This window comes from Mirounga leonina, unplaced genomic scaffold (genome assembly GCF_011800145.1).
Source record: "Mirounga leonina isolate KUSES-001 unplaced genomic scaffold, KU_Mleo_1.0 Mir_228, whole genome shotgun sequence".
In the NCBI taxonomy this organism is placed as follows: Eukaryota; Metazoa; Chordata; class Mammalia; order Carnivora; family Phocidae; genus Mirounga; species Mirounga leonina.
This window is the reverse complement of record NW_023270619.1, coordinates 1,049,694-1,074,289: the sequence shown is the minus strand read 5'-3', so window position 1 is coordinate 1,074,289 and position 24,596 is coordinate 1,049,694. Positions and strand designations below refer to the sequence as shown.

The window sequence follows — 24,596 nt, the reverse complement described above, 5'->3', positions numbered from 1 at the left end:
AGAAATACAATCTGGGTCTAAGTTCATCTGATGATTCTGACTCGACCTGATGCCTCTTACTGAGAAGCCACTTGTGGGGAAAGAAGAATCAGAAATTCAGGGCCTGACCTCCCAGGGGGAGCATGCATGGAGATGCAAAATTGTACTCTCTTGATTCTCCTAGAAGGTCCTACAAAACATGGTCGCTTCTCTGCTGCTAAGTTAAAGGTTCACACTGTGGCTTGGCATTTATTCTTATAATTATGTTCTTTCAAACTATAAAACAACAGTTCATTAGAATTATACCATCAAAAATTCCTTACCCACTATGGTGCAGGGAAGAGTTGCTGATGCCTGGATCCTGGGTAAGCTATTCCCCTCACCCCCACGTGTCTTAAAACCACTTTCATCAAAACTTAAAAAAAATCTGATGCTGTCCTTATAGCAGTAGTAAATAAACAGAGTGTCCATTGCTTTAATGTGGACAGGTTTTGAGGGTCAAATGACAGCTCCTGAATTTCACGATGAATATATTCCTTAAAAAAAAAAAACAAGATAAACTTTTAATTGTTTTCTTCATGCCTCTTCACAGTCAGTCTCCCATGATGGCTTAATTCATAAAAGGCAGCTTCTAGTGTTGATTTCTGAAGCACTTTGATGGTTGGAGATAAAAGGAGTGATCTCCTTCCCATTCCACACTGCTATATCCTGCCACTCAAACTTTCTTCATGTTCTTAAACCGTCAGTCCTATTTGGTCAGCACCCCAGGTCTCTGTGACATCCTGGGAGCTGTGAGCACTTCTGGGTTCTTTCTGTGGCTCTATGACGAATAGGCAAACCAGGCTGCCAGGTGTGACCTCCCGGCAGGTTTCAGGATGCTTCTGCAGGGGGTATGCATCCAGGATCTAGAGTAGCATTGTGCATTTATGTGCAAAGACCAGCATTCCCCTAAGCAATTAAGTTCCTACCTTCCTTGTGCTCTCCTGCGAATAACACATCCTAAAGAAGGAGGATATCCTGTAATATTGTTAGACTTCTATGTGAACTCTAATAACTGTATTATTAACCCATGCTGTGGCCATTCACCATAGCACGTGCACGCTCACACTGCTGTTTCTTTTGTAGGCTTATGTCCTTTTCCTATAACCACGGTGTGGATTTCTCCTGGGCTGAGACTATGTCCTCTACCCCTTGGAATCTCTGTATTACCCAGAAAAGCGCCTGCCACATAGTAGGCTCTCAAAGAAATGTTTGTGGTTGGTGAGCAGTAGAAGTGATTCAATGAATAAAGCTACCCTCGTACGTAGCTCAGGGTATGGATAGAATTGCTCCTTGTTTTCCTCTTATGCCAATAGCCTCTGCCTGAGTTTTTCCTGGGAGACTCCTAGGTCGTGTTTCACTTCCTGGGAAAGAAAACTCGCTTTTCAGTTGCAGAAAAAATACACTGAATCAATGGCAATCCAAGGCATAGGGATGTAGGCCTTCGCTGGGTCTCTTCCGTTAGGATTAAAGAGGAGCTGATCTGGTGGGATGTTTTCACACTTCCTCTATCAGTCAGCAGCCATGCCCTGGCTCACATTTGCCTTCTGACGGCCTGCGTCTTCTCTGCTCCGAGAATGGCAAGTGAAGGGTTGATGGGGGGTGGGCGGAGGAACATCCTGTCTCTCCTCCGTGGCATCAGGTATGACCCCTTTCGACGGCAGCAGTGTAACGACGCGGTGCGTGCTTCTGAGCAAGACACGGAGATCAGGCAGCCCTACAGAACAGATGGAGGGGCGGCCTGGAGGGACAGGGCACTGTGTGCTGTTCCCCAGCATGGGGAGGGGCTGGGTGGCCATGTGAGTCTAAAATCCTTCTTGGGAGGGGAAGATTTACCCCCTGGTACTGCAGATGGAAATGTATTCAAGTGGTGGTTTTTTATTCGTAAACCACAGCTTTCAATAATGGGACATGATCTTTCCTGCTTTGGTCAACGTTTTGGACTTTTTAAGAGGAGAGTCTGATGCTCATGGCCCTGAGCTCTTCCTCTTGGGATCCTAATTCAGGGATAAGAATCTTTCTCTTTTTCTATTCAAGGGAATTTAAAAAATCAATTAATTAATTAATTATATTTATTTATTTTTAAAGATTTTATTTATTTATTTGTCAGAGAGAGAGAGCACACAGCAGGGGTAAGGGGCAGAGGGAGAAGCAGGGTCCCTGCTGAGCAGGGAGCCTGATAGTGGACTTGATCCCAGGACCCTGGGATCATGACCTGAGCCGAAGGCAGATGCTTAACCAGCTGAGCCACCCAGGTGTCCCAAGATTTTATTTTTTAGAACAGTTTTAGATTCACAGCAAAGGTGATTGGAGAGTGCAGAGATTTCCCATATTCCCCCGCCTTCCTGCAGCCTACCCCTCTACCAACATCCCACACTCTATACGAACAGAGCCATACGTTTGTTACAATTGATGACCCAACACTGATGCATCTTTGTCCCCCGAAGTCCGTAGTTTATATTAGGGCTTACCCTCGGTGTTGTATAGTCCATGGGGTTGGACAAATGGATAAGGATGTGTATCTACCGTTACAGTATCGTACAGAGTACTTTCATTGCCTTAAAATTCCTGGGTGCTCTGCCTATTCTTCTTTAGTAAGTGAATTTTAAAACACTAGGGGGCAGTTTTCACCAGATCCCTAAACACAATTAGAGTCACTGCTTCAGCTGATGGTCTGATTCTCCTCTCTTTTTCAGTTAAAGAGTTTGTTTCGGTTTGAAACCAACTAGACAAAATAGCTAAGTATTAATACATTTAAACATGAAGTAAATTATTCTGGGTGCTGTGGGGTAAGGAACAATCACTCAGGGTTCTTTGTTTATTCCGATTGCTTTTTTTTTTTTTTAAAGATTTTATTTATTTATTTGACAGAGAGAGACACAGCGAGAGAGGGAACACAAGCAGGGGGAGTGGGAGAGGGAGAAGCAGGCTTCCCGCCGAGCAGGGAGCCCGATGCGGGGCTCGATCCCAGGACCCTGGGATCATGACCTGAGCCGAAGGCAGACGCTCAACGACTGAGCCACCAGGCGCCCCTATTCCGATTGCTTTATTGCTTTATTTATGTCGTGGGGTTTTGATAGTCTCCTGGTTATCTTTCAAGGTCATGAGCAGATTTTAGGTCTTAGTAGATTTGTCTTACCTTTGAAAATGCTTATGCTTGGAGACTTTTCATAGACTGAATTAGCTGGAGAATTTGCTAGATCTCTTGGTCTCAACTCAACTAAACAATGTGCTTGCTGCCGAAGAATTTCAGTCTAAACTGCAAATGTGTCTGACAATGTCAAGAGCACAGTTACGGGTGGTGGAGGGAGGGAGGCTGGCTCACGTACCTGAGTGCCAGACGGCAGTCTCAGGGCCAGCGCCAAGCCAGCCAGGAACCCTTGTGAATGGAAAGGTCTGATAATTCCTCTCCTGTCTTCCTTCTCTTCACCTGCAGGAGGCAACCACCTGTACACTTTCTGTGGTTTCATTTGGATCCTTCTGAACTGTTTCCTGAAGGCCCACTTTGAAAGGTGTGGTCACCACTGTTTTGCCCCCCCACCCCAAGGGGCTCTGTAACAGCTCCACCGTTCCCAAGTCCCGTGGTCTTCAGCCTCCTGTACCACTTTGCATAAATGGGCAAACACAGTGGATTCCTTTTCAGTCCTTATCCTTGAACTCCCCGCTGAAACTCCTAGCTGCTCCCTTCTTCCTGAAACTCCTTCTTTCTCGGCTTCTCCCAAAGGTCTTTGTTATTCTTTATACCTTTCCTTCTGCAACACTCTTCTGAAAGATGGGAGCTCTGTGTTCTTCTGTCTTGGGCCCTCTTCTCTTATTGCGCACATTCTCCCGGGGTGGCTGCCCGCCCCCTCAGGGCCCGTCGCCGGTGGGTTACTCCTGTGTGTCTATCTCCAGCTCAGTAGGCCCCCGTGGGTTCCAGGCCCTCGGTAAAGCCCATCTGCTTCCCCAACGATGCCCACTGGCTTCTCATGGTGGCTCTCGTTCAACACATCCAAAGGGGAGCTCATTGTTCTCTTTCCACTCCACCTGCCTCTTCCTCTTAAATCCTTTATGTTGGGGCATGTCATTGCCATTTTGCCTAAGAGGGAAAACTAAGAGTTCACGGAGACTCCTCTCCTACTCCTCCTTTCCGCCATCTCCTCGGTCACCAGACTCAGTGGATTCCATTTGCCTCTGTCCCGATCCTTCCTGGTCCTTCTTCTTTGTCATTACTATGTCGGCCTGCGTTCACCTCTTCACATCTCGAGACTGGACCATTGTGACTGTCTCCAACTGGCCATGTGCCAGTTTGGTGGATTGAGGCCAGACCGCCTAGGTTTGGATCCTGGCTCCATCCCAGAGAGGCTGGGTGAGCCTGGAATGTGGTTAACTGTTTTAGGTTGTGTGATCTCATGTGACCGTTTAGTTTACAACGTTGAGTGTGGGTATCACGGAGAGAAGTGGTTCAGCTGAATACAGAATTCAGAGACTGTGCCAATTTATGGAGTGTTTATCATGTGCTAAGCTCTACGCCAAGTAAGTTTATATACAACTTTTTCAATTAATTTCACTGAATCCTCTCAGTTACCATGTGGCATCAGGATTATTATTGATACGGAAACTGAATCCCTAAGCTCAGGTCACAAAGCTGGTAACTGGGTATGCTGGAATTTCAGACAAAGTCTGACTCCAATGCCTTGTTCTTCACCACCCTGCATCTCTTCGTGGATCATAAGTATACCCCAAGTTTTGAGAGTATTCATAAAAAATAGTTATATATTCCACAGACACCCTTAACCACAGTAGATGACATTCAGTTGGAGTCCTTTTCAGGGCCAGTACTAATCATCCTCATGAACATGAAGTTGTTATGGACTGAACTGTGCCCCTCAAAAGTCATATCTTGAAGCCATGATCCCCAGTGTGACTATTTGGAGATACGGCCTTTAGGAGGTAATTAAGGTTAAATGAAGCCATAAAGGTGGAGCCCTAGTCCAATAGGGTTGGTGTCCTGGTAAGAAGAGGGAGACTGCGCCCTCTCCTGCTACGAGGACCCACGAGAAGCTGGCCATCTGCACGCCAGCAAGAGAGCCTCCAACCGGCACCGAACCCTGCCGGACCCCGGTCCTGGCCTCCCCAGCCTCTGTGAGGTGTGAGGAAATCAATCCCTGCGGCCCGAGCCACGCGGCCTGTGGTATTATCACAGCTAGAGCTGACTAAGACCCGAGTCAAGAGAGCAGCTTTGACCGAGTGCTCGGACCTGCCGGCGTTTGGACAGGTCACAGAACAGCTTGAATTCTGGGGATGGAATCTGGCTTCACATAAACGAACGGGCCGCATCCCGCCTATACAATTGTAGTTAACAGATTATACAATAAAATGACACAGAAGTTGTGCCTAAAATGCCACAATCGCACGGCATCCCCTTCGTGTACGTACGTAAGGAAGTGTGACGCTGTTGTGCCTTTGGGAAAGTGAAGGCACAGCGGAGTATCTGGGATTTCCACTGACTTAAAAGCCACGGTGCTACAGGAGGCTGGGGCAAAAGGAGGGCAGCGACTCGATGGGGATGTGCCCCGGGGTGTCCTCGCAGCCTGAGTGTACCGGACATCTCACAACTGCCCTCTTGGCCGCTGCATGCTTTACCACGGATTAAGAAGAAACAATGGCATTTATTTGAAAAAACAAGTGATCAAAACCCCACAGCAAAGAATATTCCATGTGTTTGTCATGGCACCAAGCACTTCCTCTTGCAGCAACTGCGGACCCAGACAGGTCATTCTGGTTTATACTAATGGCCAAATGCAGAGGAAAAGCAGCACATGTCCCAGAGAGATTGCTTCCCTCTAGAGAGACGTTTTCCTGGCAGGGAAACAGCAATCACACAAAAATATAACAGGAAATAGTTGAATAAAGTAAAAAACATAAATCCTACCCACAGTGGAGAATTTTAAAATTGAATAATAATCTGGAAAAAGAATAGTAGCAAATGAACAGTTGGGTGGTACCTGACGGCTCTTCCCCAGTAGGAATGTGGTGAACAGGGAATTCACATCATAGTCAACAAAAGATGTGGAAGGAAAAAATCAAGGACATCCGCTATATTACAAGTCCGGGAGCTCAGTGGTAGACAGATTCACTCAAAGAATGGTTAATGTAGCTTTGCTTGCTACAGGTGTTTGGACGGATGAAATATTTTGATCCTACACCCAGTTTTGTCGACTGTACTTTTACTGGGTGTAGACCCCAGGCTGCCGCACCTGACACCCAGAGGTCTGTATTGCTTGGGATAGAGATCAGAGGTAAGAACTGGTGGCCTGTGGACTGCATCAGGCACACAGACTGTGTTTTATTAATTTGAGCCGACGCTTAAAAATAAGTAGGTGTCAGATGAAAATGGGCATGTCCATCCTGTTATGGAAATTCAGAAGACCTGGCGACACTGGGCTTGCATTCTCACAGGGCAACAATGTATTGAAGCTAGGACACGTTTAGACAGGGCACGTGCTCTCCCTCTGAAACCTCCTTCTGAATTGTACCCTGCTGCCCCCCATTCGTAAGTTGAAACCGTAACCCCCAAAGTGACTGTATTTGGAGACAGGGCCTTTAAGGGGGCTGTTTAGGTTAAATGAGGTCATAAGGCTGGGTTCCTAATCTGATTTTTCCCTCCTCCCTTGTGCACAGGCTTACAGAGGAAAGGCCATGTGAGGACACGGCAAGAAGGCGGTCATCTGCAGGCCAGGAAAGGAGGTCTAAGGGAAACCAATTCTGCTGGACCTCAACCTTGAACTGCCAGCCTCCAGAACCATGAGAAAAAAATGGCTGTTCTTCCCACTGCTCGGTCTGTGGCACCTTGTGATGGCAGTTCAAGCCCACTAATATAGAGCTCAGGCTCTGGAGAAGAGAGTTGTCTGAGAATTCTTCCCTGTGGCCCACCCTACACACTTGTCATCTGACCACTTCTCTGAGACCATTCCCTCCCCATTCCTACTACACAGTTCTACTTCTGACTCTAGGATCCCTTCAGGATCTGTGGCCTTTTAACTGGAACTTCCATCTTATCTGCACCCCACCTCTGTTCCCCCTTAAAACCCAGCCACCCCATGCCTGAAAGAATGCTCCATCTAAGAGTTAAAACAGAACCACATCAGTCTTGCTGTCAGGCCCTCATGGCCACAGTGGCTCCCAGACTCTTGTGTTCCTAGCACCATGTGGGGTACTAAGTCCTGTGCAGGAAACAAAGCTCAGGTCATCGGGATGGACCATGGGGGTGTTAGCATGCATCAAAGCACCCATGAAGCGTGTGGGCTGTAACAAAGTGCCAAACAAGAGGTGCAAATAGAATTCAATATGGACACGAGGGAGTTACACATTTATTCCCACGGGAGGCCTGGCCATGTCTCCTGGAGGAGATATCATCATGGAAGATGGGACAACCTCGGACTAGTGGGCATGGAGTATGGAAGGGCCCTAAAGTGCATGCGTCCTTCCTGAGCCTGTGAGTTCTCCAATGCACATTCTAGAATAAGTAAGTGAATGGGGTCAGTGAGAAAGATAAATGCCTACTCAATATAATGGCAGCAGAAGCAAACATTTGAGGCCATGAATGGTCAGTAAATCGTGCTTTTGATTCAAAGATTTCCAGCTCAATCCACTCTCAATCCTAACAAAACCAAGAACCGCTCTCAGTTTAATTCAAGTCTATACGAAATCTGATAAATAATGTGAGCCTGACACAACAGCATGTACTTTCACATTGACATCATCAGGTGGAAGATACAATGTACTTTACCCCAAAGATCTGAGTCAATGTCATTTCCAATATGATGTTAGTATACAAGCTATAAAGAGGGTAGTCATTCAACATATGTACCAGAAGTTGGCTCTTGGACCACACCATTCCCTTCTTTAGATATTATCTCTCAGTTCCTTTTCAAAGAATCATAAGCTTATTAATTTTTACATATATCAAGCATGTTCTGCTTCAGCTATCCTTTTATTTAAAAAAAATTCTGTTCAACTGCACAATCACATTAAAACATTGCATCGCTACAACTCTAGACCTTATTTATTTTATTCTTTTATTTCTTGAGACCACAGTCCTCTCCTTTTTGGGTTATTTTAATCTGAGGCACTTAAAATTTTTGGCTTGAGTAATTTCAAATTAGTTTCTTTCCAGAAAAATAAGTGGGTAGGAGCATACTTTGAGCGCTTGCATTTCTGAAGATCTTAGACAGAAGTAATGGTTTAATGAGGTATGAAATTCTAAGATTACAATTCTGTATTTTCAGACCTCTGGAAACATTGCTCTGTCATAGTGTAGAAGTTAGTACTGTAGATGAAAACTGTTTCTGATCTGGTCCTCTTCCCTTTTCAGGTAAACTGCTTGCTTATTTTATTTTATTTTTTCTTCTTTGTTTCTCCCCCCAAATTTCCCTTTATCTTAGAATTCAGCAGCTAGGTTTGTGTTGTTTTAATTATTCATTCTTGCAGTAAGGGAGCTCTTTCAAACTGAAGACTTATTTGGTTCTCTAAATGTTAAATAAAAGCCGCCTTCATTTATAACCAGGTATCTTACTCAAGTCATGGAATGGGTTCCTTTCCTATGCATAGCAGAGCACAGAGGTAAACAGTTATTTTTCCTAATATCTCACAAAATTTGGGTCAAAGCACACATATTAAATGTTTGTTGTTTACCTTACAATTTAAAAGGCAACAAGCAGCATCAGGAATTCATGATTTTTTTTTTTTAATTTTTTATTCTACAGTAGAGTGCACAGAAAATGCTTTCTGGGTGCTAACTTGGAGAAGCACTGCTATGCTTGCTACAGCTAAAGCTCTGAGAAAAATCCTAGCAAACCATGTAGTAGTTTGTTCCCTTTGAAACGCTGGTGACTTGGTGCCCACTTTCTTGCAGGCCCTTAGCACCATGCGCAGCTCTTGGGGAGCCTGCCACGCTATTCTGCTTCTGGTTCTGAAAGAGAAGCAAACGTTCTGGGAGCACTGGGGTTGAAATTACTCAATGAAATAGAAGTGCTATATCCTCAGCGGTTGAAGTCACTTCTCCAAAGGGAACAAGCCACACCTACCGACTGCTCTGCCCTAATTCTGTGATTGGAAGGAAAGCTTTGCGGTCACGCTAAAAGATCTTACAGTCTCCTGCCATTTGTGCTCCTAAAACAAAGTGCAGAATGACTACACCGTTGCAGGAAATGAGATGCTCGCGTTAGCCATCCCTGTGGATTGCAGACTGGGGAAGTAATCGAGGGGGGAAAATTCCCAGAGAAGCTCATTAATTAGTAATAAATAGGCAATTGGCCAAAATCACAAGGTGTGGAAAGCAGCAAAATCACCCGGTCATGCGTTCTCGGCCAAATCACGAAAGTAAATAATTTCCGTGTGCAAATCAACGTAGCGACGATTTTAGCCTGCCCCACCTCCCCGCACGCTTCTGCGACCGTAGCCCACCCGGTGCGGAACGAGAGGGGCCCTGCGCCCGGGGCGGGGTGCGCGCCGACGGCACCTACCCAGCAGCAGGAGCCGGTGCGTCTGCTGCAGGTCGCGCTTCTGCTCGCGGAGCATGCGGTCGATGCCCCTGCTGACCTTCCTCGCCTCGCGCTCCGCCTCGCGCTCCGCCTCGCCCTCCTCGGCTCGCAGCTGCTCCGGACGCCGCCGCCGCTCCTTCTTCGGGGTGGCTTTGGGCCGCGTGCACGCCGGGCTCCCGCCGGCGCCCCGAGGGAGCGGGGTCGGCGCCGCGTCTCCCCCCACCGCCGCCGGGGCTCGGGCGGGGGTCGGGGCCGGGGCCGGGCCGGGCCGAGCGTCTTCCGCAGGCTCTTCCGAGGCGGCGCGGGGGACGTCCTCCGGATCCCCGAAGAGCAGCGGCCGCAGACTGTAGCACAGACCCATGTGGACGCGGGGTGCGGGGGGGCGCGGGGCTCAGGCTGCGGCCCCGGCGGAGGGGCGGGAGGGGGCTGCACCCGGACCCGGCGCGGCGCTGCCGCCCACAGGCTGCGGGCTGGGGGTGCGGAGGGCCCGGGCCGGGCGCCACGGCCCCTCACTGTCCCGGAGGGCCATTTTGCATTTTCCGCTGGGTGCAGGGGGTGGCGGCCGCCTGGGCTGGAGATCACCTGATAACGCGGCGAGCGGGCCGCGCCGACGGGCCTCCGCGAGCCCGGCCCCCGTTACCGTAAAAACCGCCGCCGGGACCGGCACCCCGTTACCGTAAATACCGCCGCCAGGGCCGGCCCTCGTTACCGTAAATACTGAAGCCTTGGTGGTTCCATTGTAAATACCACCGCCGTCTCCACTCTGGTTACGGTAAATATAGCCGCCTGGCCCGGCCCCCAAGACCGTAGGCACCGCCTTGCGTTCGAGTCTTCCATACCGTAAATACGGTTGCCCGAGCCCGGCGTGCAGCTGCGGACAGTGCCGCAGTGGCGGTGGTGGTGCCGTCACCACCCAGAACTGCCATTGCAGCACTTAGAAAACCACCGTGGCTTCGATCTGGGACAGTGGTAAATAAGAACGGGAAGCCTGACAAAGGGATAGAGATGCTAGCTTTCAGATCTTGAATTGCCGGATGTATTACCTGCAGAGATCACCGCACCTTGCCTCTCCTTTTTCACTTACATCTTACACACAACCAGACACATCTGCACGCTTTTGATCCTTACCTTAATTCTATTATGCCTTTGATCTCGACAAAAATCTCCAAATCAGGAGGTCCATGACATCATTTTTAACAATCACACTTATTAAAACATTGAGAAGGAGAACATGTAATTGTCATATACTATTTTTATTTGTTAAAACGAATATATGAAATTGCACTCTATATCCTATTGTTTAATCCACAGTATAAGGTCAGAGAGGAGCAGAGGCATATTCAGACCCGGTGCCCTTTCTCCACGCCTCCTATGGATACAACCCCAACGGAGATCCCCACTGTCTCTATTATTTCCCACTTAATATCCATCATCTTATAGAACAACTGTTGAAAATTTCGGTAGTTTTTAAGAACTCTGCTATAACACGTGTTCCTTAATTTCTACTAAATGACATGAAATATTATAACTGATAAATATACGTAATGTAAATCCCGTTAATTGCGGCAGATTGGTCTGTTTAATGCAATGCCCTGCTAACAAAGGTACACTGTACCAACTGGCACTTGGTGTAAATATTACATTTGATTAAATATTTTATTATTTTGTTTTGAAAGAGAACTTTTTATTACTTTTATGTACAAAAAATTCAACAGCGTCTGCTCATTCCAGTTTTGTGGCCAGTTCTTTAGCATTTGCCTTTTCCAGCTTGGCAATGCGAGCCGCTGACTTTGGACCCAGGACGTTGCCTCCCCAGTGATGGTGGATCTCATCATATCTGTCATTGTAATTGGTCCTGATGGCTTCCACCAGCTTAGCCAGAGCTCCTTTGTCTTCCTATGTGAAGGCCATAGTGGTGCAGGTCTTCCTGTGGACCAGATACCCCAGCCTGGCCTTCCCCTTGACAATGCAGTAGGGAACCCCCACCTTACGACACAGGGCAGGCAGGAAGACAACCAGCTTAATGGGATCCACATCATGTGCACTCACTATGAGCTGAGCCTTCCTGTTTTCTGCCCAGGTGGTGACATATTAACCCCTGCTTGAGGGACAGGCAGCCTCTTAGTGGGGACATCCCCTTTGCCAGCAGCTTTCTTCTCAGCCCGGGCCAACAGTCTCTGCTTCTTCTCTTGCTTTGTCTCTGGTCTGTATCTTCTTCTCTTGCTTTGTCTCTGTATCTGTATCTGAGTGTAAGCGTTGCCGTTTGGTGGTCCAAGGCCTGGGTGAGCTGGTTAATCACAACAGGCACTTTGAGACGTTTATAGAGAGTAGCCCTTTGCCGCTGTGGCCAGATGTAGCAGGGCGATTTGACAAAGCAGGGGAGGTCCCTTTTGGACTGGGTCTCCTGTCCAATGCCAAAATTCTTGGGCCTTTTCTCAAACAGGGGATTGACTACCTTCTTGGTCCCCTGTTTCTTCACAACAGCAGGAGCCGGGGCCTCCTTCTTCCCCTTAGCCTTCTTTCCTTTTGGCATCTTGGATGGCTGGAGGGGAGGGTACATTTTGATTACATTTTTAAAGAAGGAAATTGGAGAGCTAGATTCACATTTATTTTAGGGCCCTGTTAAGAACAAAAGTATATACTATGTAATGTTTTGGACCTAACATTATCCCCCAAATTTGCCAAAATTAGCTGCACTTTTAGGTTTTTGTAGAAGAAAGGAGGACCATAGAAAATCTAACTTGAGAAAACAGAAAAAACTATGAAGTATCAGTGTGATTTTCACTGTTCATTCACCTGCCCATCCTCCACGTATCCTTTCACTTATTTAGTATTTATCAAACGCCAACAATATGCTAGGCATTCTGGTTGGTATCAGGTGAAGCAAAAGACATGGGTCCTTGTGGTGTTTATACACTAATGAGGTAGAAATATGTTCAATCATATACATACAAGTTAATAAATTTATGATATATTTCAAATTATGCAAATGTTGTGAAGGGAAGGAAGAGGGTTCTCTAAGAAGTAATAAGGGAAGGCCCAATTTAAATTGGAAAGGGAGGCAAAGAAAAGGAAAACACTGATTCAAAGGGATACATGCATCCCTATGTTTATAGCAGTATTATTTACAATAGCCAAGATATGGAAGCAACCCAAGTGTCCATCAAGAAGAATGGATAAAGAAGCTGTAATATATATATATTATATATATATAATACAATTATAAAATTATATTACTAATATATATTGCATATATTATATATAGTATTATGTATACACATATATACACACTGAAATATTAGTCAGCATAAAAAAGAATGAGATCTTGCCATGTGCAACAAGGATGGACCTAGAGGGTATTATGCCAAGTGAAATAAATCAGAGGAAGACAAATACCATATGATTTCACTCAAATGTGGAGTTTAAGAAACAGAACAAATGAACAAAAAAGAGAGACAAGCAAAACCCAAACTCTTAAATACGGAGAACAAACTGGTGGCTGCCAGAGGAGAGGTGGCTGGGGGGAAATGGGTGAAATAGGTGATGGAAATTAAAGAGTACACTTATCATGATGAGCAATGAGTACTGAATAGAATTGTTAGGCCATTATATTGTACATCTGAAACTAATATGACACTATATGTTAATTATACTTCAGTAAAAACAATGGTAGGGGAAGAAGTTTGTATGTGATACAGGGAAGGCCTTTCAGAGGAAGGGATATTTGAACTGAGAAGAATATATACCAATTCCTTTCCTGTTATAACTTATTAAACTTTATCAACTAGTATCACAAGAGTGGATAACATTTTACATATTAAAACCAGGTGAAAACAGAAGCAAATATAGTATAGATTTTATTTTTATTTATTTTAGAGAGAGAGAGCATGAGTGAGCACAAGTGGAAGGAGGGGCAGAGAGGGAGGGAGAGAGGGAGAGAGGAGGAGAATCTCTCAAGCCGACTCCATGTGGAGCGCGAAGCCTGACACTGGGCTTGATCTCACAACCCTGAGATCATGACTCTTTTTTTTTTAAGATTTTATTTATTTATTCATGAAAGAGAGAGAGAGAGAGAGGCAGAGGGAGAAGCAGGCTCCCAAGGAGCAGAGAGCCCAATGTGGGACTCGATCCCAGGACCCTGGGATCATGACCTGAGCCAAAGGCAGACAGACGCTCAACCATCTGAGCCACCCAGGCACCCTGAGATCATGACTTGAGCCTAAACCAAGAGCTGGACGCTTAACTGACTGAGCCACCCAGGTGCCCCTAGTATAGATTTTTAAAGTACATAATTTGTATCTAGATGGGAATTCACTCACATTTAAGGATTTACTTAAGAGATAGAAGACAATGTTTTCTATTGGTACCCAATATCATAAACTGAAAATAATTTCTTAAAATCCTGTTAAAAGAATCCTAGGAAGGGGCGCCTGGGTGGCTCAGTTGTTAAGCGTCTGCCTTTGGCTCAGGTCATGATCTCAGGGTCCTGGGATCGAGCCCCACACCGGGCTCCTTGCTCAGCAGGAAGCCTGCTTCTCCCTCTCCCACTCCCCCAGCTTGTGTTCCTGCTCTCACTGTGTCTCTCTCTGTCAAATAAATAAAATCTTAAAAAAAAAAAAGAATCCTAGGAAAGAATTGTTGGGGGCCCATCTTGCCCATATTTCAATTTCTTTCAACACTTTTAATTACATATCAATTACACAAAATTGGATTATGTGTTCTCTACATAGGATAAATTAAAATAAAATATTTAATATTTATATATCACTTTAGTTAAATTTAATGTTTTCTCTTTAATTCAAGGTTGATTTTTAATTCATGAATAATTAGGTCATACAAGTAAGCAATTTCTAATGCCAAAGAATGATTATGAATCTGAAAATAGAAATCATGAGGTGACTCTAAAGTAAATGTAAAATTATAGCATGTAAGGTATAATTTTATATTTAATCTTAACTGATGCCAAAGGATTATTTCAGCCTAAATTCATTTTCCTTTGAACTTTCTAAGAGCAATCAGAATTAAATATAGTGAAAGGTTTATGTCTAAGGTCTTTGTATGGAAATCATGTTCAGTTGATGAAAGTGGCATTTTATTGCTGCACATTTTTGCAAATTTTCACACTGTTTAATTGGAAACTTGAGTAAGATTGTAGAAATGAGTTAAGACCAATTTGGCTTCTTTCTCCCCAGTTGGAACTATAGTTGAATAGTATGATGTGTAGTTATAGAGGATTGATTAAACAATGATACATTCTCAAGAATGCAATAATAATGTATCCATTAAAAATGAAAGAGGGCTGATTTCCCATAACGCAGGATTTCTCAACCTTGGCACTATTGACTTTTGTGGCTAGATAATTTGTTGTGGTGGGGAACCGTCCTGTGTATTGTAGGATGTTTAGCAACATCCTTGGCCTCAACCCAGTAGAGGCCAGTAGCACTCTTCCTCAGTAGTGACAACAACAACGAAATGTCCCCAGATATGCCAAATATGCCCTTAGGCAAAACTGCCCCTAGTTCAAAACCATGGTTGTAATAGTTTGGCAGAGTAGCTCAGTTGGACTAATCAATTAAAAAATATGATATTTATATCTCCTATATTTTTTTAAGATTTTTATTTATTTATTTGACAGACATAGACACAGTGAGAGCAGGAACACAAGCAGGGGGAATGGGAGAGGGAGAAGCAGGCTTCCCGTGGAGCAGGGAGCCCCATGCGGGGCTCGATCCCAGGACCCTGGGATCATGACCTGAGCCGAAGGCAGATGCCCAACTACTGAGCCACCCAGGCTCCCCATATATCTCCTATTTTAATGTACTGGAGAGTAACCAGAGCAAGTCTACCCTTGAAAGGTAAGTACAATGGGTAAGATTTGTGATTTTAAGACTTTTTGCTTGAGGACACTTCCTAATTCACCATTTGTGGGTAGCAGAAAGCCACAATATTAGTGGCAAGACTGGCTACATGATTAGTGGGGCTCAGTACAAAATAAAAATCCAATGCCCCTTGTTGAAAATTTAAGAATTTCAAGACAACAATAACAGAGTATTAAATCAGGCATGAAGTGCTGTATGACTTTGCAGATAACATGCCCATGAAGCTGGGCCTACTTATTGGGTTGATATATCAGAGAATAGAATCTGGAGGTGGGGAAACAGCCAGAAAATTAGTAGTGAAATCCTAGAAAGGAGGGAACGTTAGAAATGTGAGCCCCACAAATCTGTATATAAAATCCACTCAAATCTTTGGCTGACTAACAACAATACAGGAGGAGACCCTGGGGGCCTGACAAAAACACCTAAAAAATGTAAAGGGACAGAGGAAAGATTTCATGGTCTTCTTTCTTCAAGACAGACAGATTTTGAATTCAGCTGTATTAACTGGCTTATAGAACAAAACAAAGCAAAACAAAAATCACTCATTAGAGAGATATAACAAAAAATAAAGTCTCTACAAGATGTCATTTATGATTCCCAGTGTCCAATAAAAAGCATTAGACAAACACACAGACAGAAAAATGTGACTCATAGTTAAGAAAAAAAAAGCAATAAATTGATGCCTAGACAAGGACTTTAAAAGTAATGATCATAAATATATTCAAAGAGTTAAGGGGCGCCTGGGTGGCTCAGTCGTTAAGCGTCTGCCTTCGGCTCAGGTCATGATCCCAGGGTCCTGGGATTGAGCCCTGCATTGAGCTCTTTGCTCGGCGGGAAGCCTGCTTCTCCCTCTCCCACTCCCCCTGCTTGTGTTCCCTCTCTCACTGTGTCTCTCTCTCTGTCAAATAAATAAAGAAAATCTTTAAAATCTTAAAAAAAAAAGAGTTAAAAAAAAAGAGTTAAAAGAAGGAATGAACCAATGGATAATCTAAACACAAAAATTGAAACTGTAAAAGAGAAGCAAATGGAAATATTAAAACTCAGAAATACAATAACTGAAATAAAAAGAAATCACTGGATGTGCTTACCAGCAGGGTGAAGATAGAAAAAGAACAAACTGATGAAATTAAAAATAGATCAAGAGAAATGATCCAACGTGAAGAACGGAGAGGAAAAAAACAACTGAAGAAAAATGAACAGCTTCTCTGAGGTCTGTTGATCAATATTATGTGGTCTAAACAAAGTGCAATTAGAGTCCTAGAAATAGATGAGAAAGAAATTGGGATAGAAACAATATTTGTAGAAGTAGTGGCCCCAAACTTCTGATATTTGATGAGACAACATTAACTTACAAATCCAAAAAACCCAGTGAACCATGGGCAGGATTAATATAAGGAAGAACACACACAAGTGTGTATGATAAAAGCACTGAACTTCAAATATGAAGAGAGGATTGTAGAAGTAGCCAAACAAAACAGATACATGATGTATAGGAAGCAGCATATGAAAAATGCTGGCTTTTCCTCAGGAACAGCGGATGTGGAAAGGCAACAGAACAGCATAGTTGAAATGCTGAAATACAGAAAACCCAGAATTTTATATCTTGCCAAGCTATACTTCAAGAATAAAAGTGAAAAAAAAGTAAGATTAAAGAAACTATGAGACAATGGGCATCAGCTGACCTGTACTATGAAAAATGCTAAATGGAAGTCTTCAGGCTAAAGGGATAGGACACCAGATGGTAACTCAGATCCAGAGGAAAAATAAAGATCAGCCCAAATGGTAAATATATGGGTAAATCTGAAGACTATATGTATTCTTTTTAATATTTCTTTTAAAAACATATGCCTATTTAGGGAAAAATATTAATAGTGTATTATGGGTTAATAGTGCATGCAGATGAAATCTATGGAAATGTTACAAAGGGTGGAGTGGGCAAAGGGACTATACTCTCATAAAGTTCCAGTGTTTTATGGAAAGTAGTGTAATATTAACCATAAGTAGATTGTGATAAGTTACCGATAGAATTTCCTTCAGTGACGAAAATGTTCTGTATCTGCATTGTTCTCTAAAGTAGCCACTACTGGGCGCCTGGGTGGCTCAGTTGGTTGGGCGACTGCCTTCGGCTCAGGTCATGATCCTGGAGTCCTGGGATCGAGTCCCGCATCGGGCTCCCTGCTCGGCAGGGAGTCTGCTTCTCCCTCTGACCTTCCCGCCCTCTCATGCTCTATCTCATTTTCTCTCTCAAATAAATAAAATCTTTTAAAGTAGCCACTACTAACATGTACTTACTGCACACTTGGTATGTGGGTGTTGTCACTGGAGAACTAAATTTTAATTTTAATTACTTAAAAAAACCCAAACTCTTAAATACAGAAAACTGGTGGTTGCCAGAGGGGAGGTGGGTGAGGAGATGGGCAAACTAGGTGAAGGGGATTAAGAGGTACAAACTTCCGGTTATAAAATGAATAAGTCCTGGGGATGAAAGGTACAACATGGGGAATATAGTCAATAATACTGTACTAACATTGTATGGTGACAGATGGTGACTCTACTTACTGTGGTGAGCACTGAGTAATGTCTAGAATTCTCGAATCACTATGTTGTACACCTGAAATTAATGTAACATTGTATGTCAATGATACTTCAATAATTTATAAAAATAAATGTACATGGTCACATGTGACTAGTGGCTACCATTTTGCACAATGTAGCCCTCGAGAAACCACTAAAAAAGAGTGAAAAGTAGGATACCTGAAAAGCTAATTGCAGAAAAAACTGAAATACCAAAAGGTATTCAAGTAAGCCTGAAGAAAGAAGAAACAGAGAGAAACAAACAAATGAACCAAATAGAAAACAAATAGCAAAATGGCTAACTTAAATCTATTTTAATAATTAAGTGTAAGTGGACTAAACCTTTTAATTAAAAGACAGAGAATGTCAGAGTGGATAAAAAAGACCCAACTTGGGGCGCTTGGGTGGCTCATTCGTTAAGCGTCTGCCTTCGGCTCAGGTCATGATCCCAGAGTCCTGGGATCGAGCCCTCCATCAGGCTCCCCGCTCTGCGGGAAGCCTGCTTCTCCCTCTCCAAACCCCCTGTTTGTGTTCCCTCTCTCGCTGTGTCTCTCTCTGTCAAATAAACAAATAAAATCTTAAAAAAAAAAAAAAGACCCAACTTTCTGCTGTTTATAAGGAACATGCTTAAAATATAGACACAGAGAGGCTGATAGTAACAAGAAGGAAAAAGATTTATGATGGTGTATTGGTTTCCTGTGCCGCAGTAACAGATTACCACGAGCTAAAAAGTTTAAAACAACAGATACTCATTTTTTCACAGTCCTGAAGGTCAGCAGTCAAAATGAAGGTGTTGGCAGGGCCACGTTCCCTCTGCAAGCTGTAGGGGAAAATCCTTCCTGGCCTCCTCCAGCTTCTGCTGGCTCCCTGGGCTTATCGACGGTGGTGGCCTCACAGCGATCTCTGCCCTTGTGTTCACTTGCCTTCTTCCTGTGTCTGTGTGTCCTTTTCTGTCTGTTATAAACACAGTCTCGTTGGTTTTAGGAACCACCCTAATCTAATGTGATCTCATCTCTATCCTTACCTTAATTATAATCTGCAAAGATTTTATTTCCAAATAAGGACACATTCTGGGGTCTTTTTTTGGGCGGGGGGGGCATGAATTTTTGAGAGACATTGTTTCATTCAGTACATATGGAAATATTAATCACGAGAAACCTGGAATAGCTACATTAATATCAGGCAACATAGAATTCACGATAAGGAGATTTACTGAAAACAAAGAACACTACTTCATCATAATGAAAGGGTCAATACGTCAGGAAGATATAACAAATATAAACACTATAGCCAACAATTGCAAAATGCTCCTCCCAAGTTCAAGGGAAATGTTCACTGACATAGACCAGAACTGGGCCAAAAAACATATCAGCAAATTATAAAACACTCAAAGTCTTATAGAGCATGCTTTCTGACCATGATGGAATTAAGTCAGCAGGACAATAAAGTATCTAGAAAATCCCTACATATTTGGAAATTAAGCAACTGACTTCTGAATGATCCATGGTACTTAGAAAAGTTTAATAAAATTAATAAATTCCTAGCAAGAAGTAGGGAAAATGCAAATTATCAGTCCCAGGTATAAAAGAGGGAGCACTGTTACAGCAACTACATATGTCAAAATGATAAATAAGAGTATTATGGACAAATGCATTTGACGATTTAGGTGGAATGGACAAATTCTTTGAAAAATACAATTTAACGAAACTAATACAAGAAGAAACAAAAAGTCTGAATAGTGGAGTATCTAGCAAATACATGGAAATTGTTACTGAAGGTGTCCCCACAAAGAAAACTCCAAGTATTGATTACTTTACTGGTGAATTCTATAAAACATTAAAGGAAGATAATAATACCAGTATTAAAGAAACTCAGAATAAAGAGGGAGAAGAAATTTTAAAACTCGGTGACTTGTTTGAAGCCAGCACAACCTCAAGACAAAGACTTGACTGATACAAAATAGAACCAGGACATTTTAGACCAATATTGCTCAAGAATGTAGATGCAAAAAAGCTTTAAAAATATTAGCCAGCAATGTATAAAAAATAATAGTCACAATCAAGTAACATATCCCCATGATGCAAGGTTGATTTAACATGTTCTCTGGATTTCCAAATGACATAACTGTTAATATACAAAATACTGATGCCTGGGTGGCTCAGTCCATTAAGCATCTGCCTTCGGCTCAGGTCATGATCCCAGGGTCCTGGGATCGAGCCCCACATCGGGCTCCCTGCTCAGCGGGGAGCCTCCTTCTCCCTCTGCCTGCCGCTCCCCCTGCTTGTGTGCACTCTCTCTCTCTCTGACAAATAAATAAAATCTTTAAAAAAAAATATAGAAAATACTAAGGAATAATCTTAAGAGCATTCTAGAATTAATGTGTGAGCTTAGCCAGGTCTCAGGGTACCAGGTCAGTATACAAAAATAAATTATTTTACTATATACTAACAAAAACACCACCACTATCACCGCCATTGGAACACAAAATTTAAGAATTCCATCTACCGTTGAGCCCCAACCTACAAAATAAGAATAAATTTGATAAAATATGAGAAAAACCTCTACACGGAGAGCTACAAAACATTGCTGGGAGAAATTAAAGACCTAAATAAATGGAGAGGTATAATGTGAAAGACTCAGTATTGTTCTTTCCCCCAAATTAATCTATACGTTCAATGCAATATCAATTATAATCCAGAAGCCATTTTCATAGGTGTTGATAAGCTGATTATAAAGTTGATATAGAGATGCAAATGACCTAGAATATCTATAGGAATCCTGGGAAAGAGGACCAAAGCTGGAGGACTTACATTACCTTTCTTCAAAACTCACTGTAAAGGGACAGTAATCAAGATAGTGTGGGATACAAGGACAGGCAAATATGTCAATGAAATAGAATGCTCAGAGCAGAAATAGAACCACACTAACATGGTCTACTGGATTTCAAAAAGGTGCCAAAGTAATTTAATGAGAGAAAGGTTTTTCGACAAATTGCAACGGAACAACTGGATGTCCACATTAGAACATCCACACAAAAGAAATGGGGATTGAACACAGTCTTAACCATGAAATCTGAAACTATAAAGCTTTTAGAAGACATGAGTGGATAACTTTGTGACGTGGGGATAGACAGATTTCTTGTGTAGGACACCGAGAAATTAACAATAAAAGAAAAATTGGACTTCATAAAATTAAAAACTGTTTAACCAGGAGATGCCATTAACATGAGTAGTCTGAAAGTATTTGCAATACATGTATTGACCATGAGCTCCCACAAACCAACAAAAATAAGACAATTCAAAACTGTGAAATACTCGAATGCTCCATGAAGGAAGAAGATATGATTGGCCAATAAGCAAATGAAAAAATGATCAACATCTTTAGTCCTCAGCAAAATGCAAATTTAGATTACATCAACTAAAATGGCTAAAATTGAAAAGACATTCAACACCAAATGTTGGTGAAGATGTGGAGAAACCAGAACACTAATGTTTTTCTAGTGGGAAAATACAATGGTCCCATCACTTTAGAAAAACAGTTTTGCAGTCTTATTTTATAAACTTACACATTTATTTATCTTTTAAGCCAGTAATTCCACTCCTAGGTATTTATCCAAAAGTAGTTTAAAGATGTGACCACAGAAAGACTTGTAGAAGAAAACCTAGCAGGCTTATTGATAACAGCCCCAAACTGGAAACAACACAAATACCCATCATCAGGACAATGACTAAACAAATTGTGGTATATTCATACAATGGAATATTACTCCTAAATAGAAAGAAACAAACTACTAATGAATTTTACAACATGGATTAATCTCATTGACATTTTGCTGAGTGAAAAAAGCCAACACAAAAGACTACATACTGTGCTTACTTGAAGTTCTGGGACATAACTAATTCAAGTTGAAAAAAAATTGTAACAATGGTTCTCTGGCAGATAGCATTGAATGAATTTTCAGAGAGATAAAGAAGGTTCAATAGAATAGGGGTGTGCATTATCCATTTTTCAAAATTGTACAACTAAGATGTGGGAATACATTATATGTTATGTTATTTATTCATTATGTTATATATTCTTAAAAAACCTTAAATCTGGTGGAGTGTGGGAAGTGGGTCGATTTCTAGATGATATAAAAATGGTGGAATGTTTATAATTGTTGAAGCTGAGTGCTTAATACATTTGGTTCATTATACCCTTCTGTTTACTTTGTGTATGTTTGAAATTTCCATAATAAAATGTTTCAAAATCAGGAATTAATAAATTAAATATATTATGCAACATTATGATAATGAAAAATGTTGACAAATTTAAGGATATACAAAACATTCATCATAAATGAAAAAAAGGAACTTCTACAACAGCACATTTTGAAAAGAAACATCTGAATGCATAGAAGGTCACTGAAAAACTGCATTCTAAAGTGTGTAAACAATGTTGAATATGGGTGATTTTTCTTCTTTGTGCTCTTTTCCACTTTTTCACCCAATGAACATGTATAGCTTCATCATTCTATTGACATCTTTCTTGCAGTTCGTGCAGGTAGTTGATATCTAGTTCAATCCAAACCTGGTCTGGGCATTTGGTTATTCTGTATCTCCATCAGTGCAGAAAAGGACCCTAAGACCCAGGAGGGATGTATTTGCTTCTCCTAACCAGATTCCAGGTCGCTGAGAGATTCAGAGTACAGGCAGACCTTGGAGATACTGCAGGTCATTTCCAGACCACCACAACAAAGTGAATACAGCAAAAATTTGAGTTAAAGAAATGTTTTGGTTTGCCAGTGCATATAAAAGTTACATTTACACTATATTGTAGTCAGTCTATTAAGTGTGCACTAGCATTATGTCTAAAAGAATAATCTATGTACCTTAATTTTAAAAAATTATTTCTAAAAAATGTTAACCATCACCTGAGCTTTTATTTTAGCAAGTGGTAATCACTGATCACAGATCACTGTAACAAATATAATAAAAATGGAAAAGCGTGAAATATTGAGAGAATTACCAAAATATGACACAGAGACAAGAAGTCAGCAAACGCTGTTGGAAACACAGTGCTGATAGACTTGCTCAAACCAGGGTTGCCACAAACCTTCAATTTGTAAAAAAAAAAACAAAAAACAACCCAATATCTGCAAAGCACAATAAAATGAAGGACAGTAAAGCAAGGCATGTCTATAGTGGGTTAATACACCCATGGGGTGTGCACACTGGTTTGCTGGAATTCCAGTAGAAAATAAAAAGACATCTTGAAAAACTTGTATTTTATATCTAGATTCTTTTAATATCTGTTTTGTGTGTATTTTTTTGTTGTGTTTTTGTTTACATGCATGTGTTAAGGTTTTGAGCTGAAATATTTATTCACTGACTGGGTAAACAAAACTATTGGAAGACACTGATTTAGAGGATATTTGGCCATCTACGCCACTTGGGGATCTCCTCGCAAGGCAGGCTGGGAGGCCCAGGGTGGGACCTTCCTGGGCTGTTGGAGTGGGTTTCTGGTGGGGAACTGGAATGGCATGTGGTTCTGGTTGCTGGTCTCTGAGCAGAGACCAGCATGTTTTTTTTTTTTTTTTAAAGATTTTATTTATTTGACAGAGAGAGACACAGCGAGAGAGGGAACACAAGCAGGGGGAGTGGGAGAGGGAGAAGCAGGCTTCCCGCCGAGCAGGGAGCCCGATGCGGGGCTCCATCCTAGGACCCTGGGATCATGACCTGAGCCGAAGGCAGACGCTTAACGACTGAGCCACCCAGGCGCCCCAGAGACTAGCATGTTGCTCACAGCCACAGTCAAACTGATGTCAGGAGGATGGTCCCCAGCCTGATGGAGGCAGAACAGAAATCAGGGCAGCTTTTACTCCCAGCTCACCTAAATCCACATGTTCAACAGCATGTATCTGTTTTGTTGTTGTTTCGAGTTTTTATTTAAAATCCAGTTAGTTAACATATAGTGTAATATTGGTTTCAAGAGTAGAATTTAGCGATTCATCACTTACATGTAATGCCCAATGTTCATCACAATAAGTGCCCTCGATACCCATCACCCATTTAGCCCATCCTCTACCCACCTCCCCTCCAGCAGCCCTGTTTGTTCTCTATAGTGAAGAGTCTTTTATGTTTGGCCTCCCCTTTCCCTACGTTCATCTGTTTTGTTTCTTAAATTCCACATATAAGCACCCCAATGTTTATAGCAGCATTATCAACAATAGTCAAAATATGGAAAAAGCCCAGGGGCGCCTGGTTAAGCATCTGACTCTTGGTTTTGGCTTGGGTTGTAATCTTGGGGTCGTGAGATCGAGCCCCATGTCATGCTCAGTGTGGAGTCTGCTTGAGATTTTCTCTCCCTCTCCCTCTGTGCCTCCTGCTCATGCTCTCTTTCTCTAAACTAAATAAATCTTTAAAAAATATGGAAAGAGTCCAAATGTCCATTTACGGATGAATGGATAAAGAAAATGTGGTATATATATACCATGGAATATTACCCAGCCATAAGAATGAAATCTTGCCATTTGCAATGATGTGGATGGAGCTAGAGTGTACGAGGCTAAGCAAAATATTTGTATCTTACAAGCAGTTTTGATGCCCCCTTAAAAAACCTG

At 42.5% G+C, this 24,596-nt stretch overlaps 1 protein-coding gene and 1 pseudogene across 1 annotated transcript in view; both read right to left on the bottom strand.

Moving 5' to 3' along the window:
* GNAL (G protein subunit alpha L) overlaps positions 1-10,112 on the bottom strand; it is a 142,161-nt gene extending 132,049 nt beyond the window's left edge. The window contains exon 1 of the mRNA XM_035029295.1: positions 9,525-10,112. Within this exon, the coding sequence (XP_034885186.1) occupies positions 9,525-9,903 (379 nt within the window). The 5' untranslated portion in view covers positions 9,904-10,112. The remainder of the gene's footprint in view (positions 1-9,524) is intronic.
* Positions 10,113-11,264: 1,152 nt separating this feature from the next.
* Positions 11,265-12,081, bottom strand: LOC118026433 (annotated as a pseudogene).
* Positions 12,082-24,596: the final 12,515 nt, after the last annotated feature.